Below are 20,145 nucleotides of genomic sequence, written 5' to 3'. Positions count from 1 at the left end.
TCTTTCTGTCATTCTTATGCTCTTGGACTTTCATTCTTAAATTCTGGTACCCCCTAGATTTTTGTGATGACAATAAGTACACTGGTACTTTTATGTTCAGAAGTAGAACAGCTTCTCATGACTTATATTTCAGTTTCATGTAATGAATATTCCTTGTAACCTTGCCCCCTCGTGGTGACTTCTAGAATTCATCTACCCAGGGATTCTCCAGCTTTGACTGTGAGAATCTATATGGCCTGCTTTTGAAAACAACTTGCTGGATGAAGAGAACTAGAGATCCTGAAAGCTTATATGCATTTTTGCACCTTTAATTAGACAAATAAAGATACTAGTTTCTGGGCAAGGTGCAAAGTATTAGTTATTACCTTTATTACCGACATGGTTTGAGTCCAGGTTACATAGAAGATTAGCTTCTGCTGTATAATCTGCCCTATACACTCTGGTCCTCTGGGGGACATCTACTTCAGTCAGCCAAAACTAGGCTAACAACTGTTAGGTAGAAGACATTTTCTTCAGTCGCCCCCAGATTGTGGAATGACCTGCTGGAGGAGATTCGTCAGCTGGATATACTGCCAGAGTTTTAAAGAGCACTAAAGGCCAATCTCTTCCTCCAGGACTATCCAGATGATTTTTAGATTATGAGTCTGAAAATATTATTTTCACATGTATTTGTTTTATGTGCTCTTTTAATTGATATTATGCATTTTTAATGCATCCAGTCTCTTGTATTTTAGTCTGTTATTGTTCTTCTACTCAATCTATAGAGAAAGGTGGGTAAGAAATTGTTATTGTTTTAGCTGTGATTCCATATCAAGGTCTATATTGTGTAATTTTCTGAATATCTCTGGAGCAGCTGAAAACAAGCTTGCTCCATCCTCAATATAGCATCCTTTAAAATATTTAAACATGGCTAGCATGTCACCCCTTAACCTTCTTTTCTCCAGGTTCAACACATCAAGATTCCTCTGACTACTCCCCACCAGCTGCCACTGACTTGCATGTGGAAAATGTAATCTTAGAAGAGACATTCCACCCTCAGTGTATGTGGAGGAGAAAAGGGGATGCTTCTTAAGACAATGCCTGTTGTGCCCGATTGTTACATCATCCCAAAGCAAAAGGAAGTTTTGCTTCCCTCATTTTAGAAATAGATGCATGTGGGATTGATTCGTTTGCATTGTAGGGTGGAAGAGTCTTTCTAAACTTCTGATCTTAGAAGCTAAGTAGGTTCAAACCTGATTAGTGTTTGGATGGGAGACTGCCGACCAATACCAGGTGCTGTACATTATATTTCAAAGAAAGGAACTGGCAAAACCACCCCTGAATATCTCTTGCCTTAAAAACCCCCACAGAATTCATGAGGTTGCCACAAGTCAACAAGCAACTTGAAGGCATACACACACCCCTTATTATTCTATAAAACATTGTGAGTTCCCATTGGTTTGCCTCCACCCGCCGTGCATTCAGTAGCTTTCTCCTTTCAAACAGAAATATTGGAAAGGTAGAACTGATTAAAGTTCAACCAGACACATAATTGTGCTGCTAGTATCAATGAATATGAGGTATAGTAGCTATATGTCAGAGGAACTGGCAAAACCACCTCCGAGTATTCTTTGTCCAAGAAAACCCTACGAAAATCATCGGGACACTTTCATTTGACTTGATGGCGCATCCACATCCACAGAAGAGGGGATGTCAACTCCACTTGCTGAAATTCCCACATCTGCACAACAGGTACAGGAATCCTGTCCTGCTTTTGTGCCCAGAGACCCTAATTTTACAGCACACAATGACAACAAAATCCAGACAACTGTCTGCAGATGAACCTTTGAATTTTTCTTTCCTGCAACTTTTCATGGGCTGCTGTTGCCAGGCAGGGAACGCACTGCTCCCTCTCTGTCTTGTGAATCCAACACTCTCACAGCTACCACTTTTATTTTAATTTTTTGAAAAGATGTCCTTAGATCTGCTTGAACTGAACGTGCTAAACTAAAAACTGGACCTTGCTAGGCTTTCCTGTATCTTCCTGCACATCATCTGGGTGTCAAGGTGGAGCTCTTCCGTTTGATTGTTAATTACCCTTTCTTACTGCATGCCATGCAAGACACTTTCACATTTTAATTAGCGATTTACTCTTCTTTGTAATTACTGATGGAGTGATTAGAAGCCCTTTTCTATTGCTGCACAATAGCAGTTCTCTTCTCTACCCCCCTGCCGCCCCACTTTAACTCTCTTTAAAGAGCACACCCGTTCCCTCATCTGCTGTCCCTGGAATTTATTCTATGGATTAGACACTGAGCAGGTGATTTTGTAAAGTACACCAAGAAAAGGGGAGAGGAGGGAAGGAAGGAGGGAAATACTTTTGTCTGGCAGAGAAACATGGTGATGTAGAGCATCTCAGAGAAAGGAGACTGTACACCAAGGACAGGTTCATGGGCCTCTTTTGTGGCCCGGGCCCTGTGACAGCCACATGGACTACCATAAAATGAAACAAAACCACCAAAACCACTTGAAATCCACCTCTATTCCTAAAAAATGAATGATGACATCTTGTAGGGCAGTTATATTATTAGTATTAGTATTTATTAATATCTTACCCTTTGCCCAAAACCGGGACTCATAGTGGTTTACCATATATTTTTTAAAAAGTACAAACAGGTCTTCTGTTAGTCAATAAGTATTAAGGTCAGTTCTCATTTCAGTCCTTGGCTTAACTGTCTTTTCTTCTTCAAGACAAATTTTGCACCTGTTAGCAGTGACATTGTCACATGGATTTACCTTAATACATGTGACCAAATTCTGGTTCTATAATTGAAAAATAGCCTTTAAATCAAGTTGTCCCAAGCTACATCTGTACTGCAGACACAATGCAATGTGATGCCACTTTAACTGCTTTGTCTCAATTTAATGGCATTCTGGGATTTGTGGTTTTGTGGGATACTTAGCTTGCATTGTCAGAGAGCTCTGGTACCACAACAAGCTACAAATCCCAGGATTCCACAACACTGAGCCATGGCAGCCAAATTGATGCCAAAGTGTACCACTTCTGCAGAGCAGATGCAGTCTAAGGCAAAGGAAGACTGTTCTTATCCTTCTGTGCTTGAGACATATTTGCTTGTTTAGCTGGAAGACTTAACTCATATGCAGCATCATTTTTATTTTCAGTTATGCAATGTTTCAGTTATTTCAGTTTTAGTTATGATGCTGCAAGCTAGACTTAGAAGACGTCAAAGACCTCAAAATTATTTTGTATATACAATTACAACACCATGTATTGGACTACAATGCTAGAGATCAGGGTTCGATTCCCAGTTTGGCCATAGACACCCACTGGGTGATCTTGGTCAAGTCACATGCTCTCAGCTTCAGAGGAAGGCAATGGCAAACCTTCTCTGAACAAATCTTGCCAAGAAAACCCCATGATAGGTTTACCTTAGGGTCACCACAAGTTGGAAAAAACTTGAAGGCATACACAACAACAAAAGCTGTTGGGAATGAAAGAGTTCTGTAGTACTCGTGAGTGGAGTGCAGGATGATGATGCTGATGATGATGATGGATGAAGTATCCCGCCCCCAGTGGAGGTTTCAACTGTTAATATGTTTAATATGTTTCTACTTGGTTCAAATTATTTATGCTTTTAATCTGGAAATGTTTCAAATTATTTAATTTATACACTGTCCTGAAAACCTGTGATAAAAGGCAGAGGCAGTGTAGTGGTTTGAGTGTTGGGCTAAAGGTGCATCTCCACTGTAGAAATAATGCAGTTTACACCACTGTAACTGCCATACTCCAGTTTACAGAACCTTGGGATTTGTAGTCTGGTGAGACATCCAGCACTCTTTGGCAAAGAAGGTGAAAGATCTTGTAAAACTTCCAACCCCAGGATTCCATAGGATGGAGCTGCAGCACTTAAAGTGGTGTTAAACTGCAATAATTCTACAGTGGAGATGCATCCTAAGACTCTGGGAGACCAAGCCTCAAATCCCCACTCAGCCATGGAAACACACTGGGTGACCTTAGGCATGTCTCACTCTCTCAGTCTTGGAGGAAGGCAATGGCAAACTCCTCTGAACAAATGTTGAGAAAATCCTTCACCTTAGGGATGCCATAAATTGGAAATGGCTTGAAAGCACACAAGAACAAGAACTATTACAAAATGGGGGGATGGTATTTTCTGTACATACCAGAAACCCATTTTCTGCCCATGTTTTTAAGCACAGAATAATTCTTCCAGAACACACCGAATACCAAGAGAAATTTGCTCAACAATCTTGTTGGTCTGTTATTCTTCTCAATGGCAGATCTCAATTCATTCTCAACCTCTTTTTTGATCAAGGGAATGAATGATTGTGAATATTCTTGCATCCTAGTTTAAATGGTTTACTAGTAGCAGAATTGGATCCATGCACAAAATTGTATTTTCTGCTCCTTCCTACACACTGCTTGGGGAAAAAAGCCTTTTAAACTACAACTCTCAGCATCCCCCCAAGAGCAAGGGGAGTTGTTCAAAAAATAACTTTCCCCTGACCAGTTCTGTTCCTCCTACATTTAGTGGCTCACCCCAAGTTAAGAGATTGTTTGGGCAGAAGCAGGTTAAAGCTGGAGTTATCCCATCCGTGTGCATTGAACACCTTGGGACAGAAAGACCTATATCACCCTGTAAGCCAAGAGCAGAATTATAAATGAGAGCGGCAGCCCTGAGAATGCATCTAGGGGAAGATTTATGGGAAGTAAGCCGGTTGCTGCAAGGGTCATGGCTCTCTCCTGTAAAACCTCCAGAGCGTGTCTTCATTTGACACCAGGCCATTAAAATAAGCATTGGGTCACATCCTTGCATCTCCCCACCCTGAGATGAGAAGACTGCTTGACCCCCCTCCATTTATTTAATTATATTCCTCTTTTTCTTAAGAACATAAGTGGATAAGAACAGCCTGGCCAGAACAGCCCAAAGGTCCAGCTAATCTGGCACCATGTGGATCACAGGAGCCAAACTGTGAAGCCAGTGACCCAGCCACGAATTGGTCTGCCTCTGCCTCTGCCTGCCTTTCTTTCTTTCTTTCTTTCTTTCTTTCTTTCTTTCTTTCTTTCTTTCTTTCTTTCTTCCTTCCCCTTCCCCTTCCCCTTCCCTCCCTCCCTCCCTCTGTGAGAAAAGATGTTGTTCCCTTCACTAGGAGGTGTGCATCATGCAGGGCAAAAGGAACAGTTTTGGTCCAGCATTAGTAGAAATACCCTGGACCTGCTACACCTCCTATGGTAAAGGGCATCTACACTGTAGGAATGATGTGGTTTGCCACCATTTTCAGCTCCATCCTATGGAATCCTGGGATCTGTAGTTTTCCAAGGTATCTAGTCTTTTCTGCCAAGGAGTACTGGTATCTCACAAAACTACAGATGCCAGGATTCTTTAGGCTGGAGTCTTGGCCGTTACAGTGATGACAAACTGCTTTATTTCTACAGTGGATGCACCCTTGGCTCCCAATTTGAAAAACAACAACACAAGGGTATTCCAGCCCCCAACGTTCCACTTTACATAGCCTTGAAAGGGAAGATGGTTTCTTTCAGAGGTATAACTTTCCATCCTGGAGCCAATATATTATACTGGCAAGGTGGGATGTGGTGGCAGATTCTAGGGGGCCTTTAGGCTCTTCCCATCCCTGATGCAAGTTTTTTTTTTCCTATTTACCAGGTTCAGGAAAAAACTCTTGCTGAGATCAATAGGAAAGGTGTGCAGAGTCACAGATCTTGGAAAAGTAACTTTTCTAAGCTCTGGAGAATTGTAGCCTTAGGAGCTTTTCCAAGCTAGGGAAAGAGCTTAGATACAACATTTTAATGTAATTTTCTGTTTGTTTGCTTCATAGCCCTACTTTGTCTGCATCAGTTAGTCTGCATTTAATATAAGTTTCTTATGTTCTCCATTTTGTGATCTGCATGTCTCTCTCTTTTTCTCTTCTCCATGTTTGAAGACTGACATAAACAAATGGTGAATCAGCTTTGTGGGTATTTCAGCTTTGTAGCCAAGTATTCACAAATACTCAAAATTTGCCACATGAGATTTATTATTATTATTATTATTATTATTGATGTTCTGCCTCAAAACCCAGAACTGGAATGCTTCATACTTATGGGCATCTCCTTACCATTTGCATTTTATCAGGTGTCAAAAAAGAAAATCTCATAAGCCGCTGACTGTCAAATATTGTCAGCTGTCAAATGCAATCAAATACTAACAAATAATAAATATCAAATGATGTCATTTTTAAAATACTATATCGCTCAATATAAATTGAAACAGAATATGTATTCAGGCCAATAATACACTACATTGTGCTGGGAAGAAAGAGGTAAAAAATAATCATATTCGGAGCACAATATTTGGGGGGATACCCAAGGTGTTTTTTTTTTAAAGCACCATATGCACAGTTTCCAAGAGAGAATTACTTTTGTTTCTAAGCAATCCACCTCACCCAAAATAATGTTGTGAACCCATGCTGGAATCCTGTTGGTTAATCCCAACCCTTGTTGGGTAGAGTAAACCCATTTGTTGATTACAATCCAATATCGGTTTAGTGTAGCATAAATGCAGTCAGCCCCCAACATTTACTTGTTCCTTTTGTGGATTTGATGATTCACAGATTTTATAAATATGTTATCTTTAGGAATCTTTAGGTCTTCCAGCACAACTCTATGCTCAACATAGGGCAGATTCCTAGAGAAGTATTCTTTCTAGGAATATTTAGGTCCTCCAGCACAACTTTATGGACAACTTCCACTAGAAATTGACCATAGAATACTTGTCTATGAATCTTTCAGAAGCTGACCACAGATTTCTGGGAACTGTCATCCAAAACATAACTTTCCCAAGACTTGCTCTAGAGAATGTAATAGATAAAAACTGACCTCCTGTTCTTTCTCAATCCTCCTGTTTGGAGAACCTCCCTTCTTCCTCCTCCCATCTCACTTGATCTCTCATGGGTATTTCTAAGGTGACAATCATCACAATATCTTTAAGCTGGTGATCCAATGTGGGTTAAATAAGACCAGTGGTGCAGGACACCTTTTGGTCCTTTGTATGAAAACAGATAGGAAATGACACAGATCACAAAGAAGTTTCAGGCACTTTTCTGTGCCTGCTGCCACCAGATTCTGGGATATGATCCTGTCAGCTTGGCAACTGAATCTCCCTGGGGGGATCCAAGCCACCCGCTTGTCATCTTTCAGTCAACGGCTACATATCTCTGTTTGGATAATGTCAGTCACTGCATGGGATGTTTACAATCCAACATCCTTATTTAATTGGCTTAAGGCAGAGCGGAGGAGTGTACAGAGAATAGGAGTCTGATCATGAAGTGGTGAAAAATCCTAACAGGGGTGACTGGAGGTGGCTTCCATGTGGCCCATAGATCACACCTTGCCCACCACTCCTAGATAGGATGTGTGGCTATCCAGATGTTGAACTGCTACTCCCAGCAACCCCAGCTAGCATAGCCAGTGGCAAAGGATGCTGGAAGATGCAGTTCAACATCTGGAGTAATGATGGAAAGAATATTCATTGTTATTCATTCCCTGGTTGAAAAATGGGTTTCCCAACAGTCTAAACGTGGTTTTGGAAGAACAATAGACCTATGAGAATTTTATGCAGTTTTCTTTGAGGAATGGCTAGGGAAGCTTGGTATGTTTAGCCTGAAGAAGAGAAGATTAAGAAGCGACATGATAACCATGCTTAAATAATTGAAGGGTTGTCATATTGAAGATGGAGGAAGCTTATTTTCTGCTGCCCCAGAGACCAAGACATAGAGCAGTGGATTCAAATTACAGGAAAAGAGATTCCACCAAAACACCAGGAAGAACTTCCTGATGGTGAAAGCATGTTTGCCAGTGGAATATGCTGCCTCAGAATGTAGCAGAACCTCCTTCTTTGAGGGTTTTCAAAGAGAGGTTGGATGGTCATCTCTTGGGAGTACTTTGATTCATAGCAGAATAGTGTTGGACTGGATGGCCCTGGTGGACTCTTTCAACTTTATGCTTATATACTTCTCCTGGTATTCGATGTCCAGAAGTGTAGAGGATGAATTATTTTGCACATAAAAACACATGGACATTTTTGCACCAAAACCTGTTTTCTATCCAGAAAATGGGGTTCATCCCTCCATAGTTTCTATAGACTATAACTTGATCTATACCCCCCAGGGAGGTGCTAGGGCCATAAAAATGGCCCTAGGTTGCACATGGTCCATGGACCACACTTTGCCTACCCCTAGAAAGGATGTGCGGCTATCCAGGTGTTGACCTACAGTTCCTAGCAATGGCAGCTAGCATAGCCAGAGGTAAGGGATGATTTATGTTGTATTTCAAGATCCAAGTTTTGGATCTTCATAGACAGCTTCTGGGGCAGTAGGAACAGGGAACATTGTCCTAATTGCAACAGAAAAAAATGATGCTTGCTTCGGCAGCACATATACTAAAATTGGAACGATACAGAGAAGATTAGCATGGCCCCTGCACAAGGATGACACAGGAAAAAAAATGCCTGGTGACCCCACCTAGTAAGAGGTGTAATCTATTCCTTCGTGTTGCTTTACATTATTAAAACATCCTTGCTTCTGCAACACACACACACGCACACACTTTTTTTGCTTCTTTACCTCTTCCAGGGATCATATATTATATACTGATTCATGCAGTTACCTTTTCCTTTTTTCCCTTTGATCTGCCCTCCTGTAGACTGTCAACAATGAGCACTGCTAACTTACCATGACAAATGCCTTAACATTCTTAAGATTCAAATATACAAAAGCAGCGTGTGGTATAGGTTTTCTGCAGGCTGCCTGAAGGAGTAGAGAGACCTTTCAGGGCTGTTCCACTTCAAACTGAGAAAGGACAGGAGGGGACAGCCATGAGTGCAGTATGTCCCAGCCATAAAATTGAGTTTTCTACATCCAAACTTTCTCACTTTTTACATGGGCATTCTTTGAAATATAGGCTTCTTTCCCATCCACAGGCTGAAAAGAGTGATAGGCCCTTCTGCATATTTAAATGGGTCCTTTGTGATAACTTTTGAGTATCCTGAAGGCAAGAAGAAGCTGTCCAAGCCTCACTATGATCAGGAAAAGTTACTTTTGTTGATGAGAATACTTCAGCCAGCATGGCAAGTTGCAGTCCAAGGCCTAAATCCAATTGCTAGTTCAACGCAGTTGTGGGTTGTATTAGCCCTTCATGAGACTTTGGAAGGCTGACCCCCCCACCAGTCCCTGCCTATACACACACACACACGCACATATGCACACACAGAGAGTGAGCCTGCACCATATGCGGGCTTCCCTTCCACGGTTTTCAGCATACACTGAAGCCATGGCTCGATATAATGAATGGCGCATGCATCCATGGTGCGCATACCACGTGGCACCGCACGCACATGCCCCATTATTTTCAATGGGGCGTGAGCATACGTGATTTCCCCCTTCCCCTGCATAAAGTAGGAGAGGACTGTATATGCCCTCAAATGCCCTCTTGGGGCATTATTTTTTGGTCTGCCTGAGCCATGTTAGGCCTAGGACAGGCATTTTTCTTAAACAACCATTGGCCCAAGGAGGCCCAAAATGTATAGAAATGTTCTTCACACCCCTAGAAAACATTTTGGGGGCGTTTTTGACCCCTGAGGGCAAAGACTACACTTTGCTGACTTACCAGCAAAATGCTGACTTATCATTAAATGCAAGTGCTGACTTACCATTGAGCAATCTCTTCTCCTTGGGACTAGTAATAGGATATGGGCCTTAGATGATATATGGCCAGGATGGGTGGGGAATACTGGTAACCATTGTCCAAAAAAAGCAACTTTTCAGGTTCTGATTAGGATAAATTACAGTATCGCTTGAGGAGCTAACCCACTCGCCTTTGGTCCCACCCCACGTTGTATCTACACTTACTGCCTGTGCGTAGGCGCCATATGCTCCAAACTGGATCGCCATTGGGTTGAACATGCCCATCTGCCCAGCCATTTGCTGCATGCGCCTCATGGTACGCTCCTTGTCCGTATCTGCAAACTTGACCACCAGGCTCGATGAGGCTCCCTGCAGGAAGGAAAGGGGAAAGGAAGAAAATGAAGAAAGGAAAGGCCACCTGTAAGTGCATTTAGTTGGTGTCTGTGTGAAGGACCAAGCATTGTTGAAAGAATTCAGTTTGACAACACTTCAAAGTGCTGCAGCCCATCCTATGGAATCTTGGGATCTGTAGTTTCACCTGGTCTTCAGTCTTCTCTGCTGGTGCCTCACCAAACTTCAAATCTCAGGATTCTGAAGGATGGAGCCATGCTACTTAAGCTGGTGTCAAACTGCATTATTTCAACAGTATTGATGAACTCATTAACTACCCAAGGGAGGCAGCTGCCCAGCTTTCAAAATGACACCCTACAGTTCTGAGTGCCAAAAGAGATAACTTGGGTTAGGACATGGAGAAGGGAGCAAATGCCATGCTCTTTATCCAGGATTAGCTAATAAATGTGGCCATTTTCTACAGTCTGTTTTTTGGAAGTGGGCTCCCATCGTCTAGATCCAAATCCAAGGTTGCAATGTGGATGCAACTGCATTTTCACATGGCTGGCGAAGTCTGTGTTGTACCGTTGCCACTATCAGATATCATTTGGGATGACATTGCCGTAGCTACTCTTAACCTGCTGTTTTATATGTATACCAACAGCCTCTCTAGTAATCAAGTATAAAGAGGTGAGGGATTATTAAACTAAGGAACCCAATTTCCCAAACCATAGAAGTCTCATAGTAAAAGCCATGTTCCCTGGATTAACAGCATTTTCTGGGAGGAAGTGGTGACAAGTCTCTTTCTCTCTCCCCAGTCCCTCTCCTGTCTCTTTGACCTGTCACTCTTTCCCACTCTAATAAATCCATAACCCACTTGAACAATGCAGCAAGGAACAAGGGAGTGAAACAAATGATTTAGCTAAACAAAAGGCGAGAGAGAGTGTGAAAAAGAGAGGTAGGGAGGAGGGAAGCAGTGTTCAAGGATGCAGAGCACTAGGTATGAGTTATTAAGAGAGCACAGCAAGGAACGGAAAGAATTGTCCCCAGTCCCTCTTGATCAAGGTTTTGGATTCATGCAAGCAATGTATTTCCCTTAATTTCTCTATTCCTCCCTTCAAACTGCATGATACAGATATTGATCCTTCCTCAAACAGTGCTCTTAATTACACTTCATTGACAAATGAATATTCTTAATGCATACATTTCCTGGTAATTATCACCAGACCAGGCCTTAATTAGATCTCAAGTTTCGCTTAATTAATCCTGGAAAGAAAGACTCTTTGGTCACTGCGATCTCACATTCTTAGTCTGCTGGTAGAAATGTTTGAAGCAGAGACCATCTACTTCAAGCCAGAGGGTGGAGCAGAGGTGTTGTTTGTCATTGCTGTTGTTATTGTTGTTGTTGTTGTTATGGAGCATGGTCCTGAGTTCTATCTTTTGATACCAGCACAGAATGATAAAAACTTGTGGTGAGAACAAAGTGGTGGAAAGGATTAAAATGGACTTCAATTGGTGCATCTAAAAGCTGGACTTGAAAGTCATCATCATTATCATCATCATCATCATCATCATCATCATCATCATCATCATCATCACCTTCATCATGTTTTTAGCAATTCCTTTTACATTCTACAGATCCAAATAGAACCAATTATGCAAAGAAGGGGTCCTTGTATGCATTTTTTTTAAATGACTCTCTACTCCAGACACCTTCTTTTAGACCAAAAGTCAAGCTTTCTCCCTTTTCCAACTCAGTTAACTCTGTGCCAGAGGAAGGTAAGGAGTGTTAAAAAGACATACCAAAATCTGGGGCAGGAGGGAGGCTAAATGAACTTATTTTGAAAGAGAGTTCCTCAGCTATGGAGTGGCCACAGAGAAGGCTCTGTACCTTAAAGATACCTGTGTAGCTACTATATGAAGAAGACTCTAGAGAGGGACCTCCCCAGAAGCTCATAAATGCTTGGGATGCTCATACAGGAGGAGATCTATTACTTGTTTCAGCGAGGTAGAAACCTTTGGCCTTGTGAAGTGGGAAAATGTCTGTCATTTGGTGCAATAATGCTCAATACAAAACCATACTACTTTTTATTAATTGTCTCTCTGCTACTTCTCAGTAACTGAGAGGCCTAGCTTCTTCAAATGTACTCAGTACAAAAGTTCTCCATTGTTAAAGACCATCCTTACAAGCTGCACAGGACTGAGTTATAACTTTTGGACCAGAATAAGGCAGCGTTTTCTTAAAATGGCAAAAGATGCTCTATCCATCAAATGACCAATAATAATATTTAAAATATTTGCTATCCAAAGAATCAGGATACAACCTATCCTATTTCAATACCTTAACCAAGCCCCCCCCTCCCCCAGAGTCATCACCTTGTTTTTCTATTAAACGTGGATTATATGGATATTAGAGGTGGAAACAGAACTGGGTGTGACAAAATGTCTTTCTTTACAATCTAAATTCTAAAGAGTGGATCCTGAAACTCTGCTATTGAGCTATAGCATGACCTGATTTATTGAAATACCCTTTCGGCTCAGAGACTGGAATGTCTAGGGACATGCTGAGGCATTGCAGGCGTATGTAACTGGTGCGGAGTGAAGCTGGTATAAATTTGTGAAGTTGAAGGCTTTCATGGCCAGCATCCATAGATTTTTGTGGGTTTTTTTTGGGGGGGGGGGGGCTATGTGGCCATGTTTTAGAAAAGTTTATTTCTGACATTTTTCAGCCACAGATGCTGGTGAAACATCAGGAATAAACTCTTCTAGAACATGGCCACATAGCCTGAAAAACCCACAAAAATCTGGTACAAGTTGACAGATCTGGAAGGTGATCTGGGGCTTATTTTGCATTTGCCCATGGGACACAGCAGTTCCAAATACCATATTTCAGGAACTGTGAGAGCAGGAAGAGTGAACAGCAGCTGCATTCACAATAGACTGACCTCTGAGCATTCAGCATAAAACAAAATGGCCTCAAATTACACACAAAGTGCAGTGGGGTATGTGTCTGTGTAAATGTAAATTTCTCTAGCAAACATGGCTGGCTCCTGTTATTCTGCCTTTAGGGCCAGATGAGTGGCCTACACAAAGACACCACACTCTCTGCATTTTCCTCACACCGCACCACAGTATATTTCACCCCTTACATCCACTAGTTACTGGAGCCCAAACCCATTCTGGCAAAACTGACAGATCAGCTAAAAAAGTCTTTACACAAGAGGTGGCTGGTTTCTTCCAATCAAAGGATGGTAAATCTGCTCCAATTTTTAATTCATCCAAGGTACTTAACCTTAACCTTCAAATGGGGTAGAACCTTAAAAACTTAATAAATAAAAATTAAACTTTAATTTATATCCCACTTTTTGTTACCACAATCAAACCTTTAAAAAATACAATATATGCAATCCCCCCCTTGGAAAAGGATTAAACAATTCTATCCATTAAAATTACAAACAATAAAATCTAAAAACAGTAATACAATAATAAAATAATGGTGGGTCGAGTCTTCGCTTATTGATGACTGTGGGGGGAGCGTTACATGGCCGGGTTCTATTCCGGGAAGGCCTGCCGGAAGAGATCCGTCTTGACAGCTTTCTTGAAGCTCTCTGGGTTGGCAATTTGATGGATCTCATCTGGCAGGCCATTCCATAAAGTGGGAGTGATCGCGGAAAAAGTCCTCTGGGAGGTCGCCAACAATCTGGTCTTTGTGGACTGCAACAAATCACTCCCAGAAGATCTGAGGGTGCGGGATGGATTATACGGAAGGAGGCGATCCCTAAAGTAGGTTGGGCCCAAGCCATGGAGGGCTTTGAAGGTAATGACCAACACCTTGTACTGTGCCCAGAAACGAATAGGCAGCCAGTGGAGTGATTTTAATATAGGTGTAATATGGTCACTCCTAGTTGTTCCTGTAATCCATCTGGCTGCCATATTCTGCACCAGTTGAAGTTTTCAGACTAGGCACAAGGGTAGCCCCATGTAGAGTGCATTGCAAAAATCAAGTCTTGAGGTTACCAGTGTATGTACTACAGTTTCGAGGTCACCCCGTTCTAGGAAAGGGTGCAGCTGACGTATCAGCCAGAGCTGATAACAGGAACTCTTGACCGTCACATTCACCTAATTTCTCATCTGAAGCGACGAGTCGAGAAGCACCCCTAAGCTGTGAAGACAGTCCTTTGAGGGGAGCGTGGGCCCCTCTAGGACTGGAGGTTGCAGCCAGATACCTGGTTTAGGGGCCCCTACCGTAAGTACTTCCGTTTTGTCTGGATTCAGCTTGAGCTTGTTTTCCCTCATCCAGTCCATTACTGCTGCAAGACACTGAGGGGAGAAATGTCATCTGTCATCATTGCTGATGACCAAGACATGGAGAAGTATATTTGGGAGTCATCAGCATACTGATAACACCCTGCTCCATGTCTATTATTATTATTATTATTATTATTATTATTATTATTATTAACCTTTATTTATGAAGCACTGTAAATTTACACAGCGCTGTACATGCAATCTTTTCAGTTAGACGGTTCCCTGTCCTCGGGCTTACTATCTAAAAAAAAGACATGACACAGAAGGAGAAGGGAGTGGTGGAGGGAAAGGGTAAGAGGTCCAGCAGTTCCTCTCTACCTCCAAGGCCTGGACCAAGGCAGATGGACTGGAGGGAGGGCTTGGCTTCATAATGGATGGTTAATCATTTTCCAGGGAAAATACATACTCTCAAGTAGGATAATGCATATACAGTACATAGCAATACAGGAAATGGTTTGATATCCATGTTTGATAAACATGGATGATTTCTCCCAGCGGCTTCATATAGATGTTGAATAACATTGGGGACAGGATGGTGTCCTGAGGGACACCACAATTAAGCTCTGTTTTTGAAGAGCAACTGTCCCTGAGCATCACCCTCTGGAATCTACTTGAGAGGAAGGAACAGAACCACTGCAAAGCAGTGCCTCCAATTCCTAGCTCTCTCAGGCGTTCCAAGAGGTTGTCGTGGTCTATTGTGTCAAATGCCGCAGAGAGGTAAAAGAGTGAGATGTGTAATTACAGAAATGGGTAGATTTGTCTGTTCCTAATGCAAGTCCACCAAATGCAGTTTGGTGATCAGAACAGAGATGCAGTTGCAAAGCTGATATGAACTTTTGCATTGACTCCAAACCATCAAGTCCCCTGAATGAAGATGAAGTCTCCTTTTGGGTATTTGCTTTTATAAAAGGCCAGTTAAATGAGGAGCTTATCAAAACTAAATTCCTCTCAGTCTGGCAGATTTGGTTCCTGTAACACCTTTGCCTGCTCTCCAGCAGCTTGTAATAGATTGCTCCCCTTAGTCAGCCGAGCTTGGCATTCTTGAATCCAGGACCAGGAGCAAAGAATAAAAATGGAGGCACAATTGCCCCTGTGCCGTGGCTCACTTTGTAATCCCTAATGAGAGACCTCGGTGGGAAAAACTAATTTCCCAGCCTGTCTCGAGGTGTGAAATAAAGTTCTTCTTGAAAATGAGAGCTTGACAGGTCAGTGGTGAAATTTCATATTCACAGCAAAATAAAATATCCATCCATTGATATTTCATTAAAAGCCATGAAAACAAATCTGCCAGCCCCTCCTGTGCTCTGGCTGATATTCTGTCCCACCAGCTCCAGCTCTTCCAGAGTTCAATCCTCTGTATATAAAGGAAGCATCAACTTTTCATCAGGAGAAAGACCGTGGTAAAATAGCTGGTCAATCTTATTCTCTTTAGGAGAATAATTGCAGTTGGAAGCAAAAGGCACATATACACCTGTGAGAGTTATTACATTATAAAGTTAAATACTGGGGCCAAGATCCTATACCTGAGCTGTATAGTGTAAGTCTCCACATATGGAGTTATGCATTGTTTAGGCTATGCAACCCTTATGTTGAATGGCCATGTTGCATAATTAAATGCACACCTGAATGTGCAGCCAAATGTGCAGCTGAATGTGGATGTGTATCCATCTGTGCATGGATTACACCACCAGTACATGGATGCACATTGCAGGAGCATGGATGGGCATATCATGCACATGTTCTTCAGCATGAACAATGGCACTGCATACACAATCCCACTTCTGAAACCTTGAACTGAAGCCAGATGTTTCATGGTGGATGAAAACATCCAACAGCTTCCAGGCCTGTGACTATCTGTCATATTTCCCCCTCCTGTATGATTTTGCCCAATGAAGAAGCCAGTGGTGCTTCAAAAGCTTGCATGATGTATTTTGTGCATTTTGGTTGTCCCAATACAGGTATGGCTGTTCCATTGATTTTGGATGTTATTGGACTTTGCTATGTGGCCAACATGACTACCCCTCGATATAACTTCTTTAATGTTCTTTAATGTTCAAGTTAAAAACTGTCATGAATTTACTACCCCAGTGACATGCTACTAGAGGCAACTGTTGCTAAACTTTAAAGGCATTATCCCAGGTGCTGAAGCTATTTTGGGGATAGGTTTCAGAGCTCCAGAGAGAACCACTCTATTGACATGGAAACCATGCACTGCTTTTGAGTGGGCAGGTTGGGGAGCTAACAAGCCATTGGAAAGCAGGTGAAGTCAAGGCCATGGTGCACATTGAACACTTGGTTGGCTACCTGTAGGATCCAGGATTATTACTGGTGGAGTATAGAGAGCAGGTTTTTATCCTTAGTTTCCTTATGAAACCGACTGGGTGATCTTGGGCATGTCACATGCTCTCAGTCTTAGAGAAAGGCAATGGCAAACATCCTCTGAACAAATCATGCAAAGAAGACCCCGTGATAGGTTTGTCTTAGGGTCATCTTGTCAGAAACCACTTGAAGGGATACCATCACCACCACCACTACAACAAATGTTTACACGATATGAGAATGTTTAGTCTCTTAGCTTGTGTGTCTCTCCTTCCTAAATTCTCATTTATTTGACCATCTGAAGTGTTTGGATTCATCTGAATGTTTAGCCTACTGTCTCAAGAGTGCTTCCAATCCTTACAACCTGTTAACGGAGCTCACCGGAACACCTGAGGAGATTTCTTCTGAAGATCTCCTCCTCTGTGGATCAGGACATTGAGGTAATCATGAAAGGAATGATGGGGAATCGGACCCAAGGAATTCCTCCCACCCCATGACCAGATGATCCCCTAATGGAGGAGGCAGAAAAAAGGACACAATGGCTTGAATAGTATTGGTGGTCTTAACTAGAGTAGACCCACTAAATCAACAGGATGTACATAAATGTTGACTCGTCCTATAACAATTGCTTCAGTGAATCAACTCTGTGTGGAACTATCAATTTGGGTTCAGGCCAATGCTTCCTTAGAGGACTCCCCTATTCCTGCTCTAGACCCTTCCTATGGCCACCTGCAGGAAAAAAGGGCTAGTGGGAACTGGTGGCTTGGATGTCAGTGAATGTGGTGAATCTTGCTCTAAGTTTTAATCTGCTTTAAAGGAGCTATGCAAAATGCCAAGACCTATTCTGGATTTGCACTAAAATCCACAGTGGATTCACCACTCACTGATATTGCATCACCTGCTTTCAGTGCCACAAGGCAAGAGGCAACAAGGGGCATTCTGAAGCTCATTCCCCAGACGAAAAAGGCTTGTTTTGTTCTCCTTAGGAGGTGGCATGGGAACTGCTTGCTTTAAAACAGAAGATTGTCAAGTAGTCCAAGCAAGGACAGAAGGTGTGCATGGCTCTGCTATTAGAACTCTGGGTGGTTAATGGCTTTGCAGAAGACTTGGAAGGTTTTCTGGCTCACAGTGTTTCACAGTTGCAAAAGTCAAAGTACTCTCCCTCCTTCACCCGCCTGCCCCACAATTATATTACTGGAATGAAGAAAATAACCCGGAATAGGAATGGCAGAATCTGTCAGTTTTCATTTCTTCAGCATTCATTCTCTTTTTCTTTTCTTTTTTAAAAAATCTCACATTCATTTCATTCTTCTTATTGAAAGTGAAGTGAAGGAGAGGCCCCCACCATATGCCCTGGCCAAATTCAATAGGCACACCAAGGAGATCGCCATGTGCTATGTATACCATGGACACTATGGAACTATGAAAGATGAAGAGCCTGTCGGAAAACAAGAAAGAGGTGGTAGCCCTAGTTATGTACTGCTGAATACACAGGGATCCAAAGTGAGGCAGAGGTGCCTGGCATTTTCCATGTCAGTGTGATGGTGAAGCCACTCCAGGTTTTAGATAGTTTTAAAGGTGTTGTCCAAGGTGATGAACCCATTTTTGAGATGAATCCAGCATGTTGTAGAGGTTTGAGCATTGGACTATGAATCTGGAGACCAGGGTTTGAATCTAGGCTCAACAACAACAACAACAACAACAGCATCTTGAAAATCTCCTTTAAAGCATGGTTCAAAATTCACCACTCCACTGGCATGGAATCCACTGGTCATCACTAAAATCAGACATTTAAGAGCTGAGTACTCAAAGGCATCTATTTGGTTGGATAAATCAATTTCACTTTCTCCCACATTTCAGTTTGCAAATCTCAAACACTTTGTTTTGGATTAATGAAGGTGGTGGTGGTGGTGAAAACTCAAACAACTCAACTCGAACAATTTCTCTTCCATCCTTAACAGGGGTGGATTTTTCTGAGCTCCTCTCGGACATTCCTCAAAATAGATTCCTGGATTCAAATTATTTTGGCACAAAAAACATCTTTGGAAATCGGCAACTGAAATTACTTTGTGGGCTACTTTGTGGGGGATGCTGGGAGCTGTAGTCCAAACATTCCCAAGTTCTGTCCTCATGGTAGATCTTCTTTTGATCTTCATGAAGAGAGACACTGTAATTTGAACCCTGGACTTTTGTAAGTGAGGCCAGTACTCTTAATGCTGAGAGTACATATCACTCCTTTGGCCTGCAAAAGGGATTAGGATTGGGGAGTGGAGAGAGATGGGGAGAAAGCCTCATTCCCAATTAAAATTAGGCACAACTTCTCCACAAGAAGGGAAAAAATCCAGTCTTTCCTGGCAGAAAGCAATTACTGTGGCTCACAGTGACAGCCACTAAGAAATGGAGATTGGGGAGGAAAGTTAAATCAAGCCCTCTGCAAATAAATTATAACTCAGAAAGACCCTCTGAGCACCATTTGTTATTTTGATACTCCCTGAAGAATCCCACAAGCAAGGAGGATGTGTTTGCCACAGGCTGTCTCACTGCAGCTCTGGATGAATGCCCTTCGGCCATCACTCCTGACTTGGCCACTCTTCAAGAGTGCATCTACAATGTAGAAATAATGCGGCTTGCCATCAGTTTAACTGCCATTGCTCCATCTGAGAGAATCCATGGATTTGTAGTTTTCTCAGAGGCCAGTGTTATTTGGTAGAGAAGACTGAAGACCTTTTAAAACTACAAGGATTCCCTAATCTGAAACTACAGTGGTGTCAAACTGCATTATTTCTGCAATGGGGATAGAACTCCCCCAAGAACTGGGGATGTTCATCTCTCCTTGTGGATGCCCTCTTTGCTCATCCTTCAGGGGAGAGGTGTAGTGGGAGAGTGTGGTGGTGGAGGAGAAGGAAATAACCCAACATATTTACCTCCAGAAATAAATGTATTTGAGTTTATTCTTCTCATCTTTAATGGAATGAATTCTTGGTTTTCAGTTTATCATGGCCAAGATCCTACCTTATGCTAGTGTAGTGTAATTTTGAAAAGAGTAGTGTGGTTTGAGGGGCGGACTAGGATTCTAGGAGACCAATCCTTGCTGAGCCATGGAAACCTGCTGGATGATCTAAGACAAGTCACACTCTCTCAGAAGTAGACAATGGCAAACTTCATCTGAAGAAATCCAAGTCAGAGTGTGGTAGTATTTTGAGTGCTGGATGAACACTCCTGGAGACCTGAATCCCATTCACATTATAGAATTATGGTACTATTATTCCACCTTAACTGCCACGGCCCAATTCTATGATATCCTGGGATTTGCAGTTCAGGGAGGGGATCCAGGATTCTCAGCCAGAGCATTCCAGAGCTTCACCAAACTACTAGCCCCAGGATTCCTCAGGATGGAACCATGGCAGTTAAAATTGAAGCATTCCTGCTCAGTCATGAAAACCCACCTTGGACAAGTCATGCTTTCTCAGATCTAGAGAGATAATGGCA

At 42.2% G+C, this 20,145-nt stretch overlaps 1 protein-coding gene and 1 pseudogene across 10 annotated transcripts in view; one reads left to right on the top strand and one right to left on the bottom strand.

The window, feature by feature from the left end:
* The window catches only part of LOC149324235 (CUGBP Elav-like family member 4), a 942,387-nt gene that overhangs the window by 107,592 nt on the left and 814,650 nt on the right, over positions 1 to 20,145 (bottom strand). For all 10 annotated transcript variants that reach the window (XR_016277944.1, XM_089497934.1, XM_089497979.1 and 7 more), the window contains exon 6: positions 9,925 to 10,068. Coding sequence is in view for 9 of the 10 variants with exons in the window: in XM_089497934.1 (XP_089354060.1) it covers positions 9,925 to 10,068 (144 nt within the window). In the remaining variant the exon portion in view is untranslated. The remainder of the gene's footprint in view (positions 1 to 9,924; positions 10,069 to 20,145) is intronic.
* On the top strand, positions 8,433 to 8,533 carry LOC149324237 (U6 spliceosomal RNA; annotated as a pseudogene).

This window comes from Sceloporus occidentalis, unplaced genomic scaffold (assembly GCF_023333645.1).
Source record: "Sceloporus occidentalis isolate IW3139 unplaced genomic scaffold, rSceOcc1.0.p SCAF_1, whole genome shotgun sequence".
In the NCBI taxonomy this organism is placed as follows: Eukaryota; Metazoa; Chordata; class Lepidosauria; order Squamata; family Phrynosomatidae; genus Sceloporus; species Sceloporus occidentalis.
Note: the sequence above shows the minus strand (reverse complement) of the source record. Positions and strands in the feature narration are given on the sequence as shown.